The sequence below is a fragment of the Micromys minutus genome (assembly GCF_963924665.1).
Source record: "Micromys minutus genome assembly, chromosome: 7".
In the NCBI taxonomy this organism is placed as follows: Eukaryota; Metazoa; Chordata; class Mammalia; order Rodentia; family Muridae; genus Micromys; species Micromys minutus.
This window is the reverse complement of record NC_137976.1, coordinates 21,368,569-21,388,264: the sequence shown is the minus strand read 5'-3', so window position 1 is coordinate 21,388,264 and position 19,696 is coordinate 21,368,569. Positions and strand designations below refer to the sequence as shown.

The window sequence follows — 19,696 nt, the reverse complement described above, 5'->3', positions numbered from 1 at the left end:
ATCTGATTTACTGATAGTACACAAGATGTCCTTTTTAAAATAAACTTCTAGTCAGGAAAACAGAGTCTTTCTTATTAGTGACCATATAACATCCCAGTTAGGCAAGTTCAATCTTCTAGACAAGGTTGACCACCCCTAGGAAACATGGTATGCCTTATGCCACGTAAACAAATACATAAATTAATTAGTGTTTTGAATAGATAGTGTATTTTCTCATAATCTTAGCTGATAGCTCAACCACAGCCATGCAAACTTGGCAGATCTACCCACTTTTGTAAATTATTCAAACAAACATAACTTTTCCTTTTCCTCAACATCCTTTTCTTATAACTTTGGATTTCCTCAGTGTTTTGTTTCCTTACTGTATCTCTAAAGCCTCCCTGTCTACCATATATTTGATCATTATGCCATGATAAATGGCTTAGCTTCAGTGTCCATCCCTTAGTTTCAACATGGGAAGGATTTGCATAAATGTACACTGACGTATATGTAGTCCAGTGGTTCTAATCTTCCTAATTCTGCAGCTGTACCATTGTATGGAGATTCCCAACCATAAAATTGCATTCATTGCTACTTCTCAACTGTAAGGTTGTTACCCTTGTGATTCAGAGGGTAAATATTTTTGGAGATAGAAGCTTCACAGACATGTTACAACCTACAAATTAAGATCCACTTTTGTAGTCAAATTACAGTTCTCAAATAGTAACAGATAATGTCAAATGTAATATCAATACCTGAACATATATCAAGTTGGTATAATTATGCATATCTCTATTTTTCAGTAATCAATATTCTCAAATGCTGGTAAATAAAATAAGTTTGGATTTTTATTTCTCAGAAGTATGTCAAACAATGTGGACTTCAGGCAAAATCAACTTCAAAACCCAATACAATTGGTGCTTACTTGACTAAACATCCCAAGATGGCCAACGGATTTTTCTTAACTTTTATTTAGTTTCATTTCTTGTCTAGACATAGATAAGGGCAATGCACTTGGCAAAGTACTTTCTCTCAATTGAGCTACTGTTACTATGATACTAGACAGGTCATTAAATCCTTACAAGTGTTAAGGGGCTAGGTGGTGACAACTCTGCCCTTATTCATCAATTCACAAAATAGAGGCTACCTGAACTTCTATGTTTTGTGTATTTACTACAGATTAAAATGGTTTACCAGGTCACTACTTTTTAAGACATCATTTTAATATAAATTCTTGGTAAGAAGAGTAATTTACATTAATATTTTAGCACATATTTGAGAAAGGCTATAATTTTTATCATCGTCAATGCTAATAGATTTCACAATCCACAATGTTAGTAGATTAACAAAGTAATACTTTGTTGAATCAACATCACAGACTCAAAGATTTTTCCAGTTCTTTCTCAACTACTACTCAGAAAGAGAGATACCATTATTAGAACACATTAGGATAAATGCCAGTAAATGCACAAGTTAAACATGCTGGTTTATTCTACTCAATGATTACAGAAAGAAAGGAAAAAAAGAAGGAAAGAAAGAAAGAAAGAAAGAAAGAAAGAAAGAAAGAAAGAAAAAGATTTCAAAGATAAATTTAAATGTCGATGATGCAAAACCATAATCCATTAATGTAATAAAACAAGTGACACTTAAAAGGATCTATTGGAAAATATAATTCAATGTGAAAGTCATTCAAAATTACTGATACAAATTGATTCAAGTACAATGCAGACGGATGTGTGATAAAACTACTTCTTCCTGAATTATATTTAAATTCACCAACTTGGCTCAGATTAATATTCTTGAATAAAAAAATTTTACATGCTAATATGAATGGTGTAGAATGTATAAATGGTCATAGGAGGTTTTAAAAATAGATTTTCCTGCATTCATATTCTTTCCATATCTTTTCTGACAAACTAACACTTCACTAAAATATGTCATATTGTTACAGCTCTTTCAAGGTTCAAAGGCATTCACATCAATATCATAGCTACAGTTTCAGTCTTCACTAGTTAAATGATGATTGGATCCATATCTATGAGAAGTTCATGGTACTTTAACACAACATGCTCCTTTATCAAAAGAAACTTTGGCACACAGAAAACTAGACCAATATGGTTTCTTATCTAAATTAATAAACCTCGATAAAAAGTCAGCATTTATGGTAGTTGACTGAATCAAGTCATTTCATTACAAAGTAATATTTGTAATTTTTTACTGTTCCTTGTCTAATACATTATTATCTAGACTTTTTTTTGCCAATAATAGGTAACATTACCATTAGAAATGGAAATTGAAAAGCTAATTGTCTTATATGAATTTTTTTCTGACATAAATTTTTAAGTGCTGGAAAGTATCCCTAGATTAAGATTTATCTATGGATTTGGGTTTTTCAATTACTATAGTTGAGTAGTGAAGATACCACAAGGAAGGGGGATTTTGCAAGAAATAATGACGACAACTATGCTCTCAAACGCCATCATGTAGAATAATGTCATTATGCAGCAAGACCAGGATAAAAAAAAAAGCCTATCATTGGATGAGAAGGAAGGGTAGGTGGGGAAAAAAAATCAAAGGAGGGAGAAAGGAGAGGAGCAGAAGAATCAAGAGAGCTGAAAGCAGAGGTAGAAAGGAAAGGAGCTGGAAGCCAACATGGCAGCAGATGTGCATTTTCTTTGTGCATTAATATAGGTTGATATGAGTATTATGGTGTGCTCTTTGATGTGGTGACTTAATGGAATTCAAAAGAGGGTGTAGTGGCCAGATGCACAAAGCCCACTAAGAAATTGGGATCTCTGTGTGCCAGGCATGGTAACAACCCGCCAAGGAAAAGTGAGTGCAAACAGAACACTGGGGTGGTTGTGGACCACCCAGGACAGAAGCAGCCAGGGTGGGTAAAGAAAGTACAGTGAAGTAAGCCAGCCTCTGTGAGTACTTGGAGGCAGTGTGGAGCCACTGAGATAAAGATGTCCCGCAGTCTCATGTGGCCCTAATAGTGCTGGCACAAGCCCGGGATAAATGGATACTGCATTTTTTATTTTACTGCAACACCATCATTCTATAAAAATTTTATCAATTTAAATGAGATATAACATTCTTTTTGATTTCATAAATAAATAAGAACTACGATGTCAAAATTTCTGGTATTTTTTTGCTAAAACCTGTAATGTTTCTAAGTTATTGGTTTAGAGCTATTCAAGAGAAGTTATGAAAATATGCATTTGAAGTTTAGAATCATTTTCAGCTTCATAAGTATTTTTTGGTAACATGTGTAAACAGAAAATATGCTCATCACAAAATAAGCTACTTCATTTTATGAAACAAAAAATATTTTAAAAGTCTCACAAAATACTATAGTTGAGAATGAAGCCAAATATTTGACTATATTTAATGATTTAAGAGTTTTTCTAAAAGGGTGAACTGCCGTGGAAAGACATGAACATACCTTAATACAAACTGTGAGCCTCAATAACATTGTTTGAAAAGTTTTTACTAGTTACTAATTACTAATCTCAAGGTAATCTGAATTTTGTGGGGCACTTCAAAATAGAAATATGAATGGGATTATATTTTCACATGTAATATTTTACATATTAACCAATTATTTTAGAATATATCTCTCATGTTAGACTAGCACTGTTAAGAAGCAGCTATTTCTCTTATAGTTGACTTAGAAGAAAAGGACCATTTACCCAACAGTCAAAAAAAAAAAAAAAAAAGAGAAAAAAGGAGTTTTATAAATTTTATCTGAAATTTTGCTTATAATTTAAAATAATTAAAACATAGGGTATGTGATTTGTGTTTTCAGTTTGGTGATTTTTTTCTCTTCAATGAACCAAATCTAAGAATGGTAAGACTGTATTAAAATTCATTAAATTATTTAAATAGAGGAATAATGAGATGGTCAGGAGGTAAAGGCCCTTGCAAGCAAGTCTGACAACTGAGTTCAATTCCCAGGAATATCATTTTAGAAAGAGAGAACCAACCTCACCAACTTGTCCTTTGAGCTCTTTATGTGACCTATGACAAGCACATTCATCCAGACACACAAGTACACACACAGACACGCGCACACACACACACACACACACACACACACACACACACACACGCACACATGCACACACACACACACACACACACACACACACACACACACTATAAATAGGATAGTTTAGAGGTACCAGTTGCTTCTTCAGCAGGCTGAAAAGGTGGATACCACTGTGTGTGCTCATATTTTCCAGTACAGGTGCAGAACTCATTTAATTTCTACAGTCCGTTCTATTAATTCAGAGTAAAGTATTTCCAATATCCATCTCTGTGATCTCACAGGTAGCTGAGCATGTTATTGTCCAGGCAAATGTGTTATGAGTCCTCCGATGATGAACTACATGGAGGCCAGATGTCACAGGGACTGAAATTGATAATCCATCAGTAATTTTCCATCTGTCGCAATAGCTCTGACCCATTGAACTAAATAAATATGTTTAATCATTGACTGGTCAACTTATCAAATAACATGGATGGCTAAGGGGAAGAACCTGTCAAATGTGAGACAGATAAAGCAAGAACCATAGCCATAGGGAAGAATATAGCAGCTCCTATTAGTCCCAGTGCTTTGTATAACTTGGGGAAAGTGACCTATGTGGAAATCATACTAGGAAACAACTCAGTCTAAGGTATTGAAAACAAAATCTTCTGCAACTTCTTTCTCATCTACTCTGCTGTTTTGAACACCAGTTAATTATTCATATCTTTTAGACCTCTAGTGTATAAAGGTGTGCTTATAGTCAATGAAAGAAAGTACATGTAATCTAGTAGAACAACTCAGAGTAGAACTCCATCATACACCTCTCAGTGGAAATGATAATTTGAAAATTGGGCTGGATAATGTTCTTCTCTGGAAATGACCTTAACTCATCATGTAAGAGGAGGTATTCAACATTGCTGAATATGTACAGTTACACGACAAGCCTATACCTTACAAACATTAATCACAGTTAATGAGATAAAAGCTCTAGTCATCTGTGACACCGGATAAGTGATAGATCCGTCATCTTTTCATTGACTGTGCCAACAGCTATGTGATTATAAAGGCCAACTGCCACCACTGTCCAGGAATGGGTCAAGCTAGGAACTTAGCTACATGACATTGAGCAGAATGGGGGTGATTTCTTTAGCAGGATTCATGGTGCTGCCTAAGGCACTTCACCAGTATTAAATTCTCTATGCCTTCCTTAGCCACTGCCATGCACCAGCAGCTGAGGCAGAACACTCATGAACTTGTTTATCCACACTTGTTTAATCCTCCTTCCATACACTGACTCACAGCCTGTGGGGTTAAAAAGATGGATGAGAAGAGCAAAGGCCATGCAGGGGTCAGGGTCATGATGTCATTAGATCTCATTAAGTACATCAGTCAAGACAACAGTCACTCCAAAGGTCATACCAAGTGAGGGCCCTGCGATAGGTAAGAGAAGACATGTTGAACAACACAATCCAGTCCCTCTTCTAGGCTAATATCACAGATGACAACCAACAGTTTCTACATGGCCATTAGAATTTGAAATACCATTTTATGGGAATAAATTGTTTTTAAAAATGAAGAATAAAATGCATTTAAGTATTTTAGAAAGTATGTGATTCATTTTAGAGGGGGGGTTATAAAATTTTGGTTAGTCCATGAACTACCAGTGACCCTACCAATTTTCCCTATAAAATTAGCAAGAAATTTTGAATGTGTTGATTTGGTCTCTAAAAGATACATGTGGGCTAGTATTTGTGAATATACAATAAAAAGTGAACATTAACTTTTCCTACAGTAGTATAGAAACATTTATCATGATTATTAGAATATCATCAGCATTATCAATCCACCATGTTACAAGCTAAGACTATTAGAGAAGATTCCCAACATATATTTTGGAAGGATGTATAAATGAGTTTAACAATTAGAATATATTTTTTTCAGAACATGTGTTAAACATGGGATTTGTGTTCTTTAAATGTTGTTTGAAGACTTTTTAAAAATTGGCTAAAATTATCTGATTTGACTGAACACAGTTGTTAATTTATATGTGCAGCATTCTCATATTTTACTGAAATACTAAACAAAACTGAATTAACACCACAGAGTACCTTTGACGATTAAGATTATAATGCTAATGATTATTAAAACCCAAGTAGTAGAAAAAGGTACATAATTATAAAGATAAATTAAATAATTTCTTCAAGGTTTTTGCTTTTCTAAAATAGTACCTTGCATATAATCATTAAAGTAATGCAAAATAAATTATGTTTTAAAAAATTAATAAAAATATCTAAGAAAAGCAAGCATATATAAAACTAATATCAAATTGTTTTTGTTTCCTCTGGGACATTTATTATTTGAAATAGTATAAAAAATTCTATTTAAAATTGTATTATTTATTAGTTATTTGATAAAATGTATAAATTGTATTAAATAAAATTCATTATATAAGTCAAGTATTAGGTTGAAAATTAACGTTATTTTTGTTTTGCTCTAAGAAAAATCAAAATAGAATTTAACCTATACTAGGAATTTATATCTATATATGTTATGCTTCACAAGACAAGAAATATTGGCCTAAGACATATATAATTTTTCAAAAAACAATTTATGTTAGACCTGCATGGGTGATTGAAAAAGAAAAATGACTTAATTCCATGGCCACAAGGTGAACAGTGGCTGCACACATGTGTGTGTGTGCCTGCACACACACGCACACACAAGTGGTTGATTCCTCAAAAGACATGTGAGATAAGAAAAATGCTCACTCTATTCATTACATTATCAATCATTGTCAACTATCATTTACTTGGAGAAATGCTGAGAAAAGAAAAGAAATAGCATCCAAATAAACAACTATGTTTTTATAACAATTAACAGAACAGCAAATTCAAAGGGACTGAAGTTGAATTTACTTGACATTTAGGACTGATAACTCAAAAGTTGGTGAAGGAAATTGCAGGATACCCAATAAGAAATGGCTAAAAAAGATCTTACTCCTTCTCCCCTTTTTTTAAAAAAAAGAAATGATCTAGACTAATCATTTCATCATATGCTGAGAAAGTGAATGGAGAAAGTTAAAAGGTTTGACAAAAATCACTGGCTAGTTAACCACTGCACTGGACCCAAGCTCATGGTTGTAACTCATGCAACTATCCTTCCCCTATATTAGTGACCGAGGCAATTGACTCCCTCATTATAGATGAAGACGCCTTCCTGTATCCACTACAGGCTTTCTTAAGCCATTTCATTTCTCTATTCCTGCACTGTCTGACTCAAACTGTCACAGCTGTTTTCTAAGGTTCCTGCTTGCATGATTTTATAGTCACCTGACCCACAAACACTGTTTCTTCCCCACACTCCCTGGTTTAATTCTACATCCATCTCTTATAAAAAGCTTTCATTAATACTCCTGTAATTAACACCAAACGCAAATGGAATGGATGGGAGATTGTCTTCTGCACAGGGTAAGGACCCTTAAATAAGAATACGTAATGATCATATTTCCCATATGATATCTATGGCAGCCCTCAAGTGTGATTAACTAGACCACGCCTCATCTCTCCTTTGCCACAGAAATAGAACAGTTCATTTGCATGTCATCTGACAGAAGGAGAGTCTCTAGTACATAATGGGTTACTACCAACGGGTACTTCATTAGTAATGCTTTTTCTTAAGATGTGTCAGAAAAAGGAAAAAGCAAAGTAAATTGAGATTCTTGCATCTCTGTTAATGACATATCCATATAAAGATTATACTCTATAAGCTTATCCAAAGAATCAACTGAGTACTCAGGAAGGCTTTCTTAAGTTGGCCCATTTATATGTACCCCATTTTAACAGGGGGCTACTGATAAAAACTGCCATTTTAAAATGAAAATCCCATGTGAATATTAAACACATTTCCTACATCTTTTTACAAATATTCAAAACAGACCCAAGAAGAAAGCAAAAATAAATCAGCCTTTATTTTCAGTTTTTCTAGAATATGAACATGTGCATCCTGGGAAATTATGTGTTATAAATGAAGGGATGGTTTACAAAATGTAATTAATTTAATTGCTCATAATCTTCAAGGATTTCAAAATAGATACATAAGATGAAATCACAATTTTCCTGGGAATTTTTCTTAATGATTTGTCATGAAAGATGATAAGAGAAACATGAGGAAAAAATTATGAATTTAATTTCATTTGCTAAAATTTCTTGTAAATAGAGAAGTAATAAGAATTATTTCTTAACCTAAAAGGGCTTGAGGTTCTCATCCTCATGATGTGTTTCATTGACTGAAAGATTCATCTCCTTTAGAGGGAATATACGAGGTGAAGTTATATCAGCATATGAATTTGTACTTCAAAGATTACATTAGGTACAATGCCCTACTGGCTTTGGTTAATTTTGAAACCCTTAGGGACCAAGGAAAAAAGACCCATCAGTGTCACCACCCGCAAGATTGCTGAGAATCTAAAACTTCCAGCAATTTTTCTTCCTCTTTCTACTTGGGCTTCATAGGAAGCCATTTCTTTTCTGTTTTATAAAGGAGCTCTTTGTCTGTTTACAAAAACTAGAGGAACCTACAAATGTCTTTATGTGTCTTTTGGTCGAAGATCAAAATTTCCTTTTCTTTCAACCTTACCTATTTGACAACAATCTTCAAGTAGGCTTCCAGTTTTAAGGATGAATTTAAACAATACTCAAAATGAATATTTACAAGTATAGTTACTGTTGCACAGAATCGAGCTGAATTTTGATTCTTAATTTAAACGACTACTGTACTACAAAGATTTAGAGTTAAGAATTTCTATGGTTGTGATGTGGTGAACTCTGTTCACTACATCATATATCTCTCACACTGTGATTGAGCCTGTCTTCATTTTAACCTCCTTTTCTGTTAATTATATGGTAGTATCAAAGCCAGGAGTTTCCCACAGAATAATGGATGCATGGAGTTTTATTCCATTGATAAATGTATGCATTAGAGTGCCCACCACAATAACATGGATACACAATCATGTTGTCTCCATAGTCTTCTTCTACTATTCTTTCTGAGTCCTAATAACTTCTGCCTGACTCCATAGCTTTGACTTTTCACAACCACTAATCTGTTTTATATCATTATAATTTTGTGATCCTGAGGATATTATGTAAATGGAATTATATAGTGTGCGACCTTTTGCAATGCCCTTTAAAATGCCATTTTCAGATGCACCATAATACCCATGAGACCCATCTGCATCATTCTGTATATCAATAATTCAATTCTTTCTATTGCTGAGTTGTATTCTATAGTGCAGATACAGACTGCTCCATTCAATCATTCATTTCAGTGAGGGACGTTTCAGTACTGTCTTGCCTTCTACTCACAAATACATCTAGGATTATGTGTTTGTATGCAGGTTAGCATTTTGTTGAGATAAATGTTTAAATGTACAATAAGAGGGTAAGAAAAATTCCATGCTTTTTGGAACTGATAATCTGAATGGCATTGTGACTATACCACTTTGGGTTTTTATCTGTTAAACATAAAGCAATCAGTTTCCCTGCATCCTCACAAGACTTCTGTGATGAAAGATACATGTTTTTTTTTTTTTTTTTTTTTTTTTTTTTTTTGATGGTCTTACTGCACTTCCCTAAGGACAGGGATACTTCAGTGTGCTTATGTGCCATTAATAATATGTGCTCATTTGTGGCATATCCTATTTCATCCTGTGTGTATTTTGTCATTTGTTGTTTATATAAAAATGTATATATCTATATAGCATCAGTCTGAAACTAGTCATCCTACATGCTTAAGGAAGATGGAATGCTTAGAGGATTTTAGTTTGAATGAAATCAATCTAAGGCATTGTTTTATGTTATTGTTTATTTTTGTCTAGGCAAACAATTTGAGGGATTGTTTATGTTTTTTCTCTGTTATACTTTAAAATTGCACACCTTTAATTAAGACTTCCATTTAAATGTATGACCTACTTGGAATTAGTCTTTGAAGCATTTGTCCCCTTTTCATTTTGCCTCTGGATATTTGTTCTTTTTGGCATCAAACATCAAAAACATTGGATTGGTTTCTAAACTTTAAAGAGTAAATAGAGATAATAATTTAAAAGTCAAATGGACCTATGCTAATGAAATTGAATGTTGACATTAAAACTATGATAATCAGAAGTTGTGTGCAAAAACACATAGCAGCAAAGAAACAAACATGAAAATACTAAAGACTCTGAAAACTCTAAGAAGGTGGTGTAATAGCTGGTATTGTAATACTCTGATTTTGGTAAACTTGGTCAACTTCTCTCCATATCTGAAACTGCAGATGACTCATCTAATCAATTGGATTGTTAATCTTGAAGACATTGTAGCCCCTAAACCTGTCAATAACAACTAGAAGTGACCGATTTGCCTGATTCTGATATTTGACAACTAGGAACTGTAAAGAGAAAATCAAATTACTTGAATAAACTAATGAGCTCCTGACTGTCAATATGTAACTAAACAAAACATAGGAAAATATTTTTTCTTTAATATCTTACACATCAAAGGATATCAACACCAAAACAATATCTTCTATCTCAACTCTTCAGTGACCTCCACTGTGTGCACACAATTGAGCTAAGGTCTCTGGATAAAATACCCAAAATCAACACTAATAATTTTGTTTTGTCTCTAAGTGCCAAATGATTTTGTTTGCTTGTTTAAATTAATCAATGTGTAAGCTACATGGAGTGATTAAGAAAATGTTCTCGAGAGATAGGTCTGCCTAGGTGCAAATCTTATCTCCTGTCTGTATGAAAATAAGGAAGTGTTTTTTTTTTTTTTTTTTTATGTCTCAGATATGTAAGAGAGATAATACACTTAAACATATCTTACAGCTATTCTTAGAATTCAGCATACCATGTCTGTGAAATACTTAGAACAAGAAGGTTTGTACTTAGTAGTCACAAGTAGTTCTTACTACTTGGTTCCTGCTCAGAAGCATCAATTGTCCAGCCTTTTATTTTCTCTTGTCAGCAACACCTCTCTTACTCTTAAGCAATTCCAAAGTATGATAGCAGCTCCTTGTCAATGCTAGTGTGACCATGACCTGTGTAATTCTTTCTCTTCAATGTTGACACTACCATTAGAATTGTGCTTCTGTCTGTGTTTGGGTTTCTTTTATTTTTGGCTCTACTATTATGTTAAAAGTAGATCTTTTAGAATATAAAACCAACCCATTTTGAAGTTTAATGTTCAGTAATATTAAGTATAGTATAGATGGTTGTGTGATAGACCGCAGTTGTATGAGTCTATGAAACAGCATCTTGAGATCTATTCAGAAACTCTTTGCCTCTGGTTCAGGAATTGAGATGGCACTCATATGAAAACAAAATACAGTAAATGTATACCTTCCCTGGAATAAATTCATTTAAAAATATATTCCTTTTTAATGCTTTGTTGAAATGTCATCCCCTATTTCCTAAGATGGGCTTAGTTGTCAACCTAATGCAGCTAACCTTGGGTCACCTGTAGACCTCTAGTCGAGCCCTTTTCTGCCTCACTGCTTTAATGCAGTGCTTCCTAAGTTGAATGTTTCTGTTCCATACTACAGTTCCATGAGCATGCCAAATCCTAGAGGGGAGCAGCGTCTTCTAGCAAAAGTAAAGCTTTTTACACGTTAGTTAGTGCCAGATAGTCCCCTCTATGCCCATATTTACTGTCATAACAGAACTAATGCAGTTGGATTTTCCCCTCCAAAGTTAGCCAAATACAGCCTTTCCTTTTCCCTTCCTTCCTTCCTTCTTTATTTCTTTCCTTCTTCTTTTCTTTCTTTCCTTTTTCTTTCTTTCCTTCCTCCTCCGTTTCTTCCTTTGTTCCTTCCTTCCTTTCTTTCCTTCCTCCTTTGTTTCTTTCTTTCTTCCTTCCTTCCTTTCTTTTTTCTTTCCTCTTTCTTCCTTTCTTTTCTTTCTATGCTATCCCTTAATGCCTAATAATCCAAAGGCAGCCTGTGTGTCCAATCTTAACTCCTTGATCAAGCCCTATTTAGAGTCTTGCCTCTCTACCACAGTGGGTGGTGATTGTCAGGACCTGAAATTCAAGTGTAATAGTTTTTACCAAATCTCGAGTGTTAGAAATCCTCTCCCATAATATGTAATGATTGCTTTTAGATATGCTAAGAAACAGTTCTACAAATGTACATCGACCTGGCTCCAGATAGAAGTACAGATGACAAACGATCTCTATTTATACTTCAATGTTAATTTAAGCTCAATTTCTAGTCTATACCTGAGACTGTACACAATGTTCCCAGGGCATCCTCCATTCCGACTGATGTTTTCACACATTTGAATTTTCAAAGTCAATTACATAACACACCTGCATGAATAAGTGGCCAAGGAATATTTTCTGTAGTAGTTGAAACAGGCCTTTAAATTTTAGCATGCCTGAATTAACTATGTACCAATCAGGCCAGAAAACTCAGCACATATACAGCATGCTCAGCCAAATTTTTTTTAAGTAAAAAAAAAAAAAAAAAAAAAAAAAAAAAAAAAAAAAAAAGAGCTAGTCTATCAAATTTCTGGAAAAGTTTCTAATTAAATTAACCTTTCATTTTGGCTCCTGTATTTCAGCTACTAACTGACTATTTTTTGCTAACTGAAATTTGTTTTTCTGCTTCAGGTCACACCTTGAGAAAGCCTTGGGGCTACACTGAGACCCCAATGACTCACTGAAGTTCTTGGATGGCTACCAAAGTTTGTTGTTGTTTTGTTTAGTTTTTTTTGTTTTTACTAGCTTAAACTCGTGTACAAATAATCCTCTCTGGTGGACACCACTGCAAAACAAACAACAGAAACCAACCATAAGTAAACCAAGGCACCAAAGCAATCATAAGAGAGAATGGAGTAGTTAGTAGTCACCAGGTTTCGAAACACTGCAGCAAAGCAAACCATTCTTCTTACAGTGTCTGGTTTGAATATTCTCCAAAATGAAGGACTAACAGATCTAGGAAGGGGTTCTTTTCTGCCTTAAATTTATAAAATTTAAAAACAAAATAAAACAATCAAACAAGCAAAAATTTTCCAAGATTGGAATCATGTTCTGAGACAGGAGGAAAGACCATCAAATGTTGGGTTCCATGAATGAGAAAGTAGAGTATTACCCCAAAATGCTCATATTGGCTGTTTGACCATAAACATTTCTAGACCTATGGAAAATCAAATTCTCTTGTGCATAGGACCCCTCTTTCACCTATCTTGTCACAGTAGCCAAAAGCAACAATATCCTACAGTCAATTTTTGATGTCCAGAACAAAAGAGAGCAGAGAAATAATGAAATCCTGAGAGCTAACTCAAGCTTAGACTTCACCATCTCTCACACAGTATGTCCTTAGGAAATGTTAACAAAATTATACATATAACTCCTGACAAACATGTAGGTACATCTCTCTGTTAAGAACCAAACAGCTAGGAACGCCTTTGCTTTTGGACTGTCCTCGGAAGAACGAACTTCATTTTCAGTACCAAAAATATGCCAATAGTGTAATTAACCTCACTCCTTTGCAACTAAACTACAAGATGTTATGGCCTTCTATATAGAAAAAGAATCAGACTTATAAAAAAATTCTTCTCGTACTTTTTATAAAGACTGGCTCATATAAAAAGAGTGCAACCCTTGTGGGCTCCTTTGATCTGAATAGAATGACCTATGTTAGTTACTAGAAAAAAAATCTATATACAAAAGCAGAAGTGGAGATGTGCTGTTGTCAGGAATCACATGTCTTAAAGTATATGAGTTATGAAACAAAATTACCTTTAATAAGTATTCCTACTGATAAAAACATACAACACCCACTTTATTGAGACACATGGGTGGTGAATATTTCCTTGGGACCAACGGAAGATGGTTTGAGAAAAACGGAACTTGCATACTAACTGGTATAAAATTTTTTTAAGTGTCAAAATATTCTAGATGTGGTTAGGGTGTTGGTGGTGACACCATACAACTATATTTGTTTGAAAAGTATAAATGATATACATTGACTTTGTGAAAGACAAGATATGGGGATACAATCTCATTAAGTAATTCTTGACATCTGAGGTGGCACTTAAGAGGATGGGATAAGGTGACTGGGAGTTTGAGAACATCTTAGAATACATAGCAAAACCATGTCTCAAAAAAAAAAAAAAAAAAAAAAAGAAAGAAAGAAAGAAAGAAACACTCAAAAAAGAATCCAAGGAGCTCCGCATAGCTTAAATGTAAATTCCTTTACATTTAAATTGCCTTATGTCTTTATAAAAAATAAAATCATTTTGCCTAGATCAGTTTTTCCCATGGTCACGTAACATCCAGCACAGGAAAAGATATATATTTACGAGCGGAAAGGGATGAAGTTAGCTATTCATCTTGTGCTGACTGTGGGGGCTACGTCCCCTCCTCTACAGCGCGGTCCATCTACTCATGAACCCACTCTTACTTGTACAGATGAAAATATCAATTTAGTCCTAGATTTAAAACAAACAGGACTGTTAGGCGTGTAAAGTGTCCTGCGGCTTTGCTATGTGAGCAATCTGTGACCTATAAATTATGCAGAGCCTTTTCTCTCTCTGAACTGTGCTCCTGTGTCCTAAGTCTTGATACCCAGACAACACAGGATAAAAAAAGGAAGGGTTCCTGGGAGGAGTCAGACAGGAAGTACTGAGGAAAAAGCAAACCATTTTGCCTAGTGGAATTCACACTCATCATCCAAACAAATTACAAAGCATGCGTGTTCTGTTTTTCTGCGGTCAACCCAAAAGTCACATTTTGAATATTTAGCTACTTTAAATTATAAAAGCAAAGGTAATCTGAAAAGTTCTCTACTTTTCTGCAAAATAAGTTGCAGGAGTGTGGGTGTGGGGTGTTTCCATGTGACCCCTGAACTTTGAACCAAAACCTCCTGGCAGTAAACCGTTCAGCACCTCATTTAATCTCTCCTCAGCATCAGAGGAGTGGTGAGAAAGGAAACTGAAAAAAAAAAAAAATCTGGGGACTTCATCAATTTTTCATGAATTTTCATTTAGCCCCGCACCCCCTCTTCCCTTGGTCGATAGATCAAGCTGCTGTCATATATTTACCACCTGGGGCTACAGCTGCCATCTCTTGAGGCCACCAGGCTGGCTGCATGTCAGGCATCCTCCCTTCCTCCGTGTGAAGGCTCTGGTGCTCCTTCTTCGCTATACACCACAGCCTTTGGTGGGAACTGAAACTCTATCTGCACCTCTGTGCTGGGAGCTCCTGAGGGACCCATTGGAAAACCACCTATTAACTTCATGTGTGCCAGGCCTCTTGCTGGCAGCCTTGTGATTGCGTTGTTTTGTTCCATTTAAAATCACTTTCTGACTAAATGTCTGCCTCAGAATTCAGGGACTGGAAAGGACTTTCAGCGTTGCTCTGAATTTTCTTTCATACATGGATAAAATAAAACAAACAAAACCACACATCATCGATAACAAAAATGTGGTTGGGTGATTCAGTTCTAGCTGATAATACTTGGGCATGAATGACTTTTGTTGTTATTGTTATTTGTTTGTTTGCTTTTTTCTTTCATTCCTTGTCTGAACTGTCCCTTTACATTGGTGAAGAAAGGAGTGATAGACAGACAGACAGACAGACAGATGGAAAGATAGATAATAGTTAAATGAATAGATGATAGATGGACAGATTATAGATAGATAGATAAATAGATAGATAGATAGATAGATAGATTTCCTACTAAATTATAAGTCCTTTGTAAAGTATAGTTTTATTTTTTAAAAAAGGAGCTGTTTGGTAATTTGTGGGGGGGGGAATCATATTACTAGTAAATGTTTCAAGTGTTTTTAATTCATTACTTTTCACACATAAAATGTGTATTTTAAGAACTTTCACCCATTTTTTTATTGAAGTTACATATTTTAAACATTGGTTCATTCATAGTTTCTGGAATTAAACTCTATGTCAGAAAATGAGAAGCTTGGGAACAAGAGCTTCACCAAGATTTGTTAAATAAAAAATAGCTAAATTTTTTCACCAAACAACCCTTCCAGGTGTAAAAAAATTACATATTTTGCAAAACTCCAACTCACTGTGTATGAGCATTATAATCTGCAGTGATACCATGTTGAATAGATTCCCTTTAATTAGCAGCAGGTTCCAATATTTCGAGCACACTCCCAGTTATCACAAGGGGACAACGATCTCTAAAGGTGAGCAGCTGCTGTTATCTACCTAACAGTTCACTGAAGATAAAACCTTTCCTTAAAACAAGTAAGGTACTAGCTCCCCACATCCTCAGCCAACGCAATCTAGCACATACATCCCATGAAGTCAGTGGATCGTGTATTTAAATAGAAGCCAGGTACTAAGAACTTTACTGTAATTATTGGCAGGGAAGGCAAAAAAATATGAAAAAAGAGTTGAAATGGGAAAGTTTTATTTATTTTGAATGCTAAGATTGACTCGACATTAGAAATTCTGACAACAGCATGGTTATCTGTTATCTGTTCTATGAAAAGGTCAACAATTAAAAAATAAACGTATCATTATAGTTTGTTTTTCACTCTCTCTTACATACCTACTATTTCTCAATTTGGTCTATAAGAAAATGGAGATACTGTAATGTAGAGAATAAAATAACTTGTTACTTCCAAATTTCACATATATGGACACATACACATATCTGTATATGTAAGTAACAGAAACGTGCAATATTGAATTTATTTCTGCATTTTCTGATGCTATTATAAGTGAACTTTTGATTTTAACATAAGCAACATTGATACTCAATGACGCATCTCACCAATAGTTGAAATTTACAATTACAAGAACATTATGCGTTGCTAGGTGCTTCAATATAACAACATTGACTTAACTCAAATTTAAGTAATCAAACTTGTTGCAGCCCTATATTGACCACATTTCTTCAGAGAAGCAGAGGTTGTGTACTATTTCAGATGCTTGACTTTATCATTTCTAAGCACCACCGAGAAACAGCCGAACTTACTATAGTGAAGCAGAATGTATGTCCACATGAGGCCCATGGTGTTTACTTACATGCCACTTCCAGAGATGCGTTTCGACTCACTGCTTCACCAAGGTAGTTCCTTGCAACACAAACGTAACTCCCTTCATCCGGTTTACTTCTGCGCCCATGAACAATTCGCAAAAAGAATAAGGATCCGCTGGGCAGAAGCATCCTGTGGGACCTGGGATCATCCTTGTCTGTGTCCACCCTCTCACCATCTTTGTACCATTCAATGGTGGGAGTGGGCCGGCCCTCTGCTTTACAGTTCAGAGTGGTGGGCTCGCCCTTGGAGACGATGACGTCAGAAGGGTGTTCTACGATCCTGGGGGGGAAGTCTTCTTGACGAAGACGAGATCCTAAAAGACATGATGGAGAAGACCAGCTCAATACTCTCCTTAACTGGATTATGCGTTTCATTTAGATTCATGCCCCTAGAGTTGAACCTTTTCAAATATTTAATGGAACAACAAGATACAAATGTTTTATTCATATTTTACTTGCTTGTTTTCCTTTTCATCTCTAAATCATCACAACTCTTTGGTCAGGGAGGCCATACAACAATAAATTAATGTAAATTTTAGTGGTGAAACAGAATGAACATAATATATTCCATAAAATTGGCAAGCGACAGTAAAGAGAACAAGCTACCCGCCCCATCCCAGCCCATGGGATGATTAACGTGTTGAAATGAGGGCCAAGGTGAATAGGACTGACTGGATTTCTCATCTGTCCATATTTACTGTTGCTGAGGAGAGCAGACCATGTGGACAAGTCCAACACCATTAACAAAGCACAGAAATACCAGACACTTTACACACCATGTGTACTCAGAGGTGAATATGATGTGGCTAGTAAAGTCTGAAGTTAGTGTGAGATATTTCAATTTAATTCTATGTGCACACTGCATTTGAGATGCAGTAACTTGACCATCTGTGAAATAACTTAAATAAATAAGTAAACAAATGAATAAATAATTTTGGTTTTCAGCATAACAGATGGAAAACAATAGGCAAACTGTTATAGGTAAAATATTCAAAAGATTAACAAACTTAATAAATAAATGTAAAAATTTGGTTTCCAGTATAATAAATGGAAAGGCAAACTGTTATAGGCAAATATTCAAAATATTAACTAACAAACTTAATAAATACATATAAAAATATAAATAATAAAAATCTATCCTTGATAAAGGTAATATCAGAATGTTGAAAGTAACTGTAGAATAGTCATGTGAAATCTCAATAAATAAAATCATTGTAGGAACAGAAACAAAACTCAAAAGCTTATATTTTTAATGTTCCAGATCCTTTAAACATCAACAAAGAAGTCAGGAGAGCTTGCACACTGGGTGTACAGTATCTTTTTTAAAAAAATATTTTTTAAACTCAATTTCAACAAAAAGAACTACCTGAGTCCCAATACCCATAATGCATTTGTTAAATATCTGCCTTGGTTTTCAAAAGTTATCTGTTCAGAATGTCGTTGAGTATGAAAGGATTCACAAATGTGTATCCCGTCCATGCACCAGCTCCAAACCAATCTCTGTGTTTTTCAATTTTAATACCTCTGCCAACAGACAAAACCTTGAGATGTTTCTTTTATCTTAAGTGTGTACATATTTGTGTTTCTGTGTGCGTGTGTCTGCAAAGATACATGTGGGAGCACATGTGTATTTGGTGAATGTACTTACTTGTCTTTGCATGTACTTAGAAGGCAGAAGTTATATAGGCTCTATTTGTTGATTTCTTTTCTTCTTATCTTTGAGATAACTTCTCTGAAAAACCAGGGGTTCCCCAATTTTGTCTACAATAGCTAGCTGGCAGAAGTGCTCTCATGACAGTTTGGAAAGCCAAAAATCCCTGGTTTATACAAAGAGTGTGTAGCTGTGAGCAGGTGTGAGGAGCTGCAATATTAGAGTTCCTACCCAGACAAGATCATGCATTGAGATTCAGCTACATCCAGGCATCCTGTGGTTATACCAACAAATGGTCCCTTGACCACTCTCCTGAACACACAGGTTTACATAAAGAATCGTTTTCATTGCTTGGAGATTTCTAATGTTTTTTTTGGGGGAAAAAATACTTCTCTAAATTTGAGTGCTTAGTTAGTTTTTTTTTTTTTTTTTTAGATGTTGGGCCAGTGAAGTAACTCATACCTTGTGAATACTGTGACATTTTGCTTTATTGAGTCGATCACTCAGGTGCTTTGAGCACTGTAGAAGTGAAGTAACATGATACAAGGACAGTCAAGCATCCGGAAGTATGCTTCTTGACAAGTGTTTCGAAGAAAATTGCTCCTGCCTTTTTCTTCTGTAGGAACACAACAGTTCCTGGAGCTTAGATTTAGTTTTCATTCCCAAAACAACCGTCTCTCTGAACTATTGGAACCTCAACAGGTCGATCAATGGCTTCCAAAGTGCCCTGACTTTTTCTGATAGAAGAACTTCATTACAAATCACAAGCAGAGTGGGAAGTTTATTTTACTACAGCAAACTCTCCAGAGTGTCTATTTTTTCCATCTTTCGATGTATATAATTAATCACCTTCTTTCATCATCATAATACTTGTTCGAAGTCGTTTCCATAAACTATTATTCTACCAAGAATGATGCAGGAAAATGACAACAGTTACAGTGATGCTTAAGTGAATCAGTGGATATTGTAACATTATCCTCATC

The 19,696-nt window shown here is 34.9% G+C and overlaps 1 protein-coding gene across 1 annotated transcript in view; it reads right to left on the bottom strand.

Annotated features, from left to right (window-relative positions):
• The window catches only part of ROBO2 (roundabout guidance receptor 2), a gene marked incomplete at both ends in the record, with an annotated part of 484,272 nt that overhangs the window by 413,822 nt on the left and 50,754 nt on the right, over positions 1 to 19,696 (bottom strand). Inside the window, one exon of the mRNA XM_080919232.1 lies at positions 17,050 to 17,376. Coding sequence (XP_080775358.1) covers positions 17,050 to 17,376 — 327 coding nt within the window. The remainder of the gene's footprint in view (positions 1 to 17,049; positions 17,377 to 19,696) is intronic.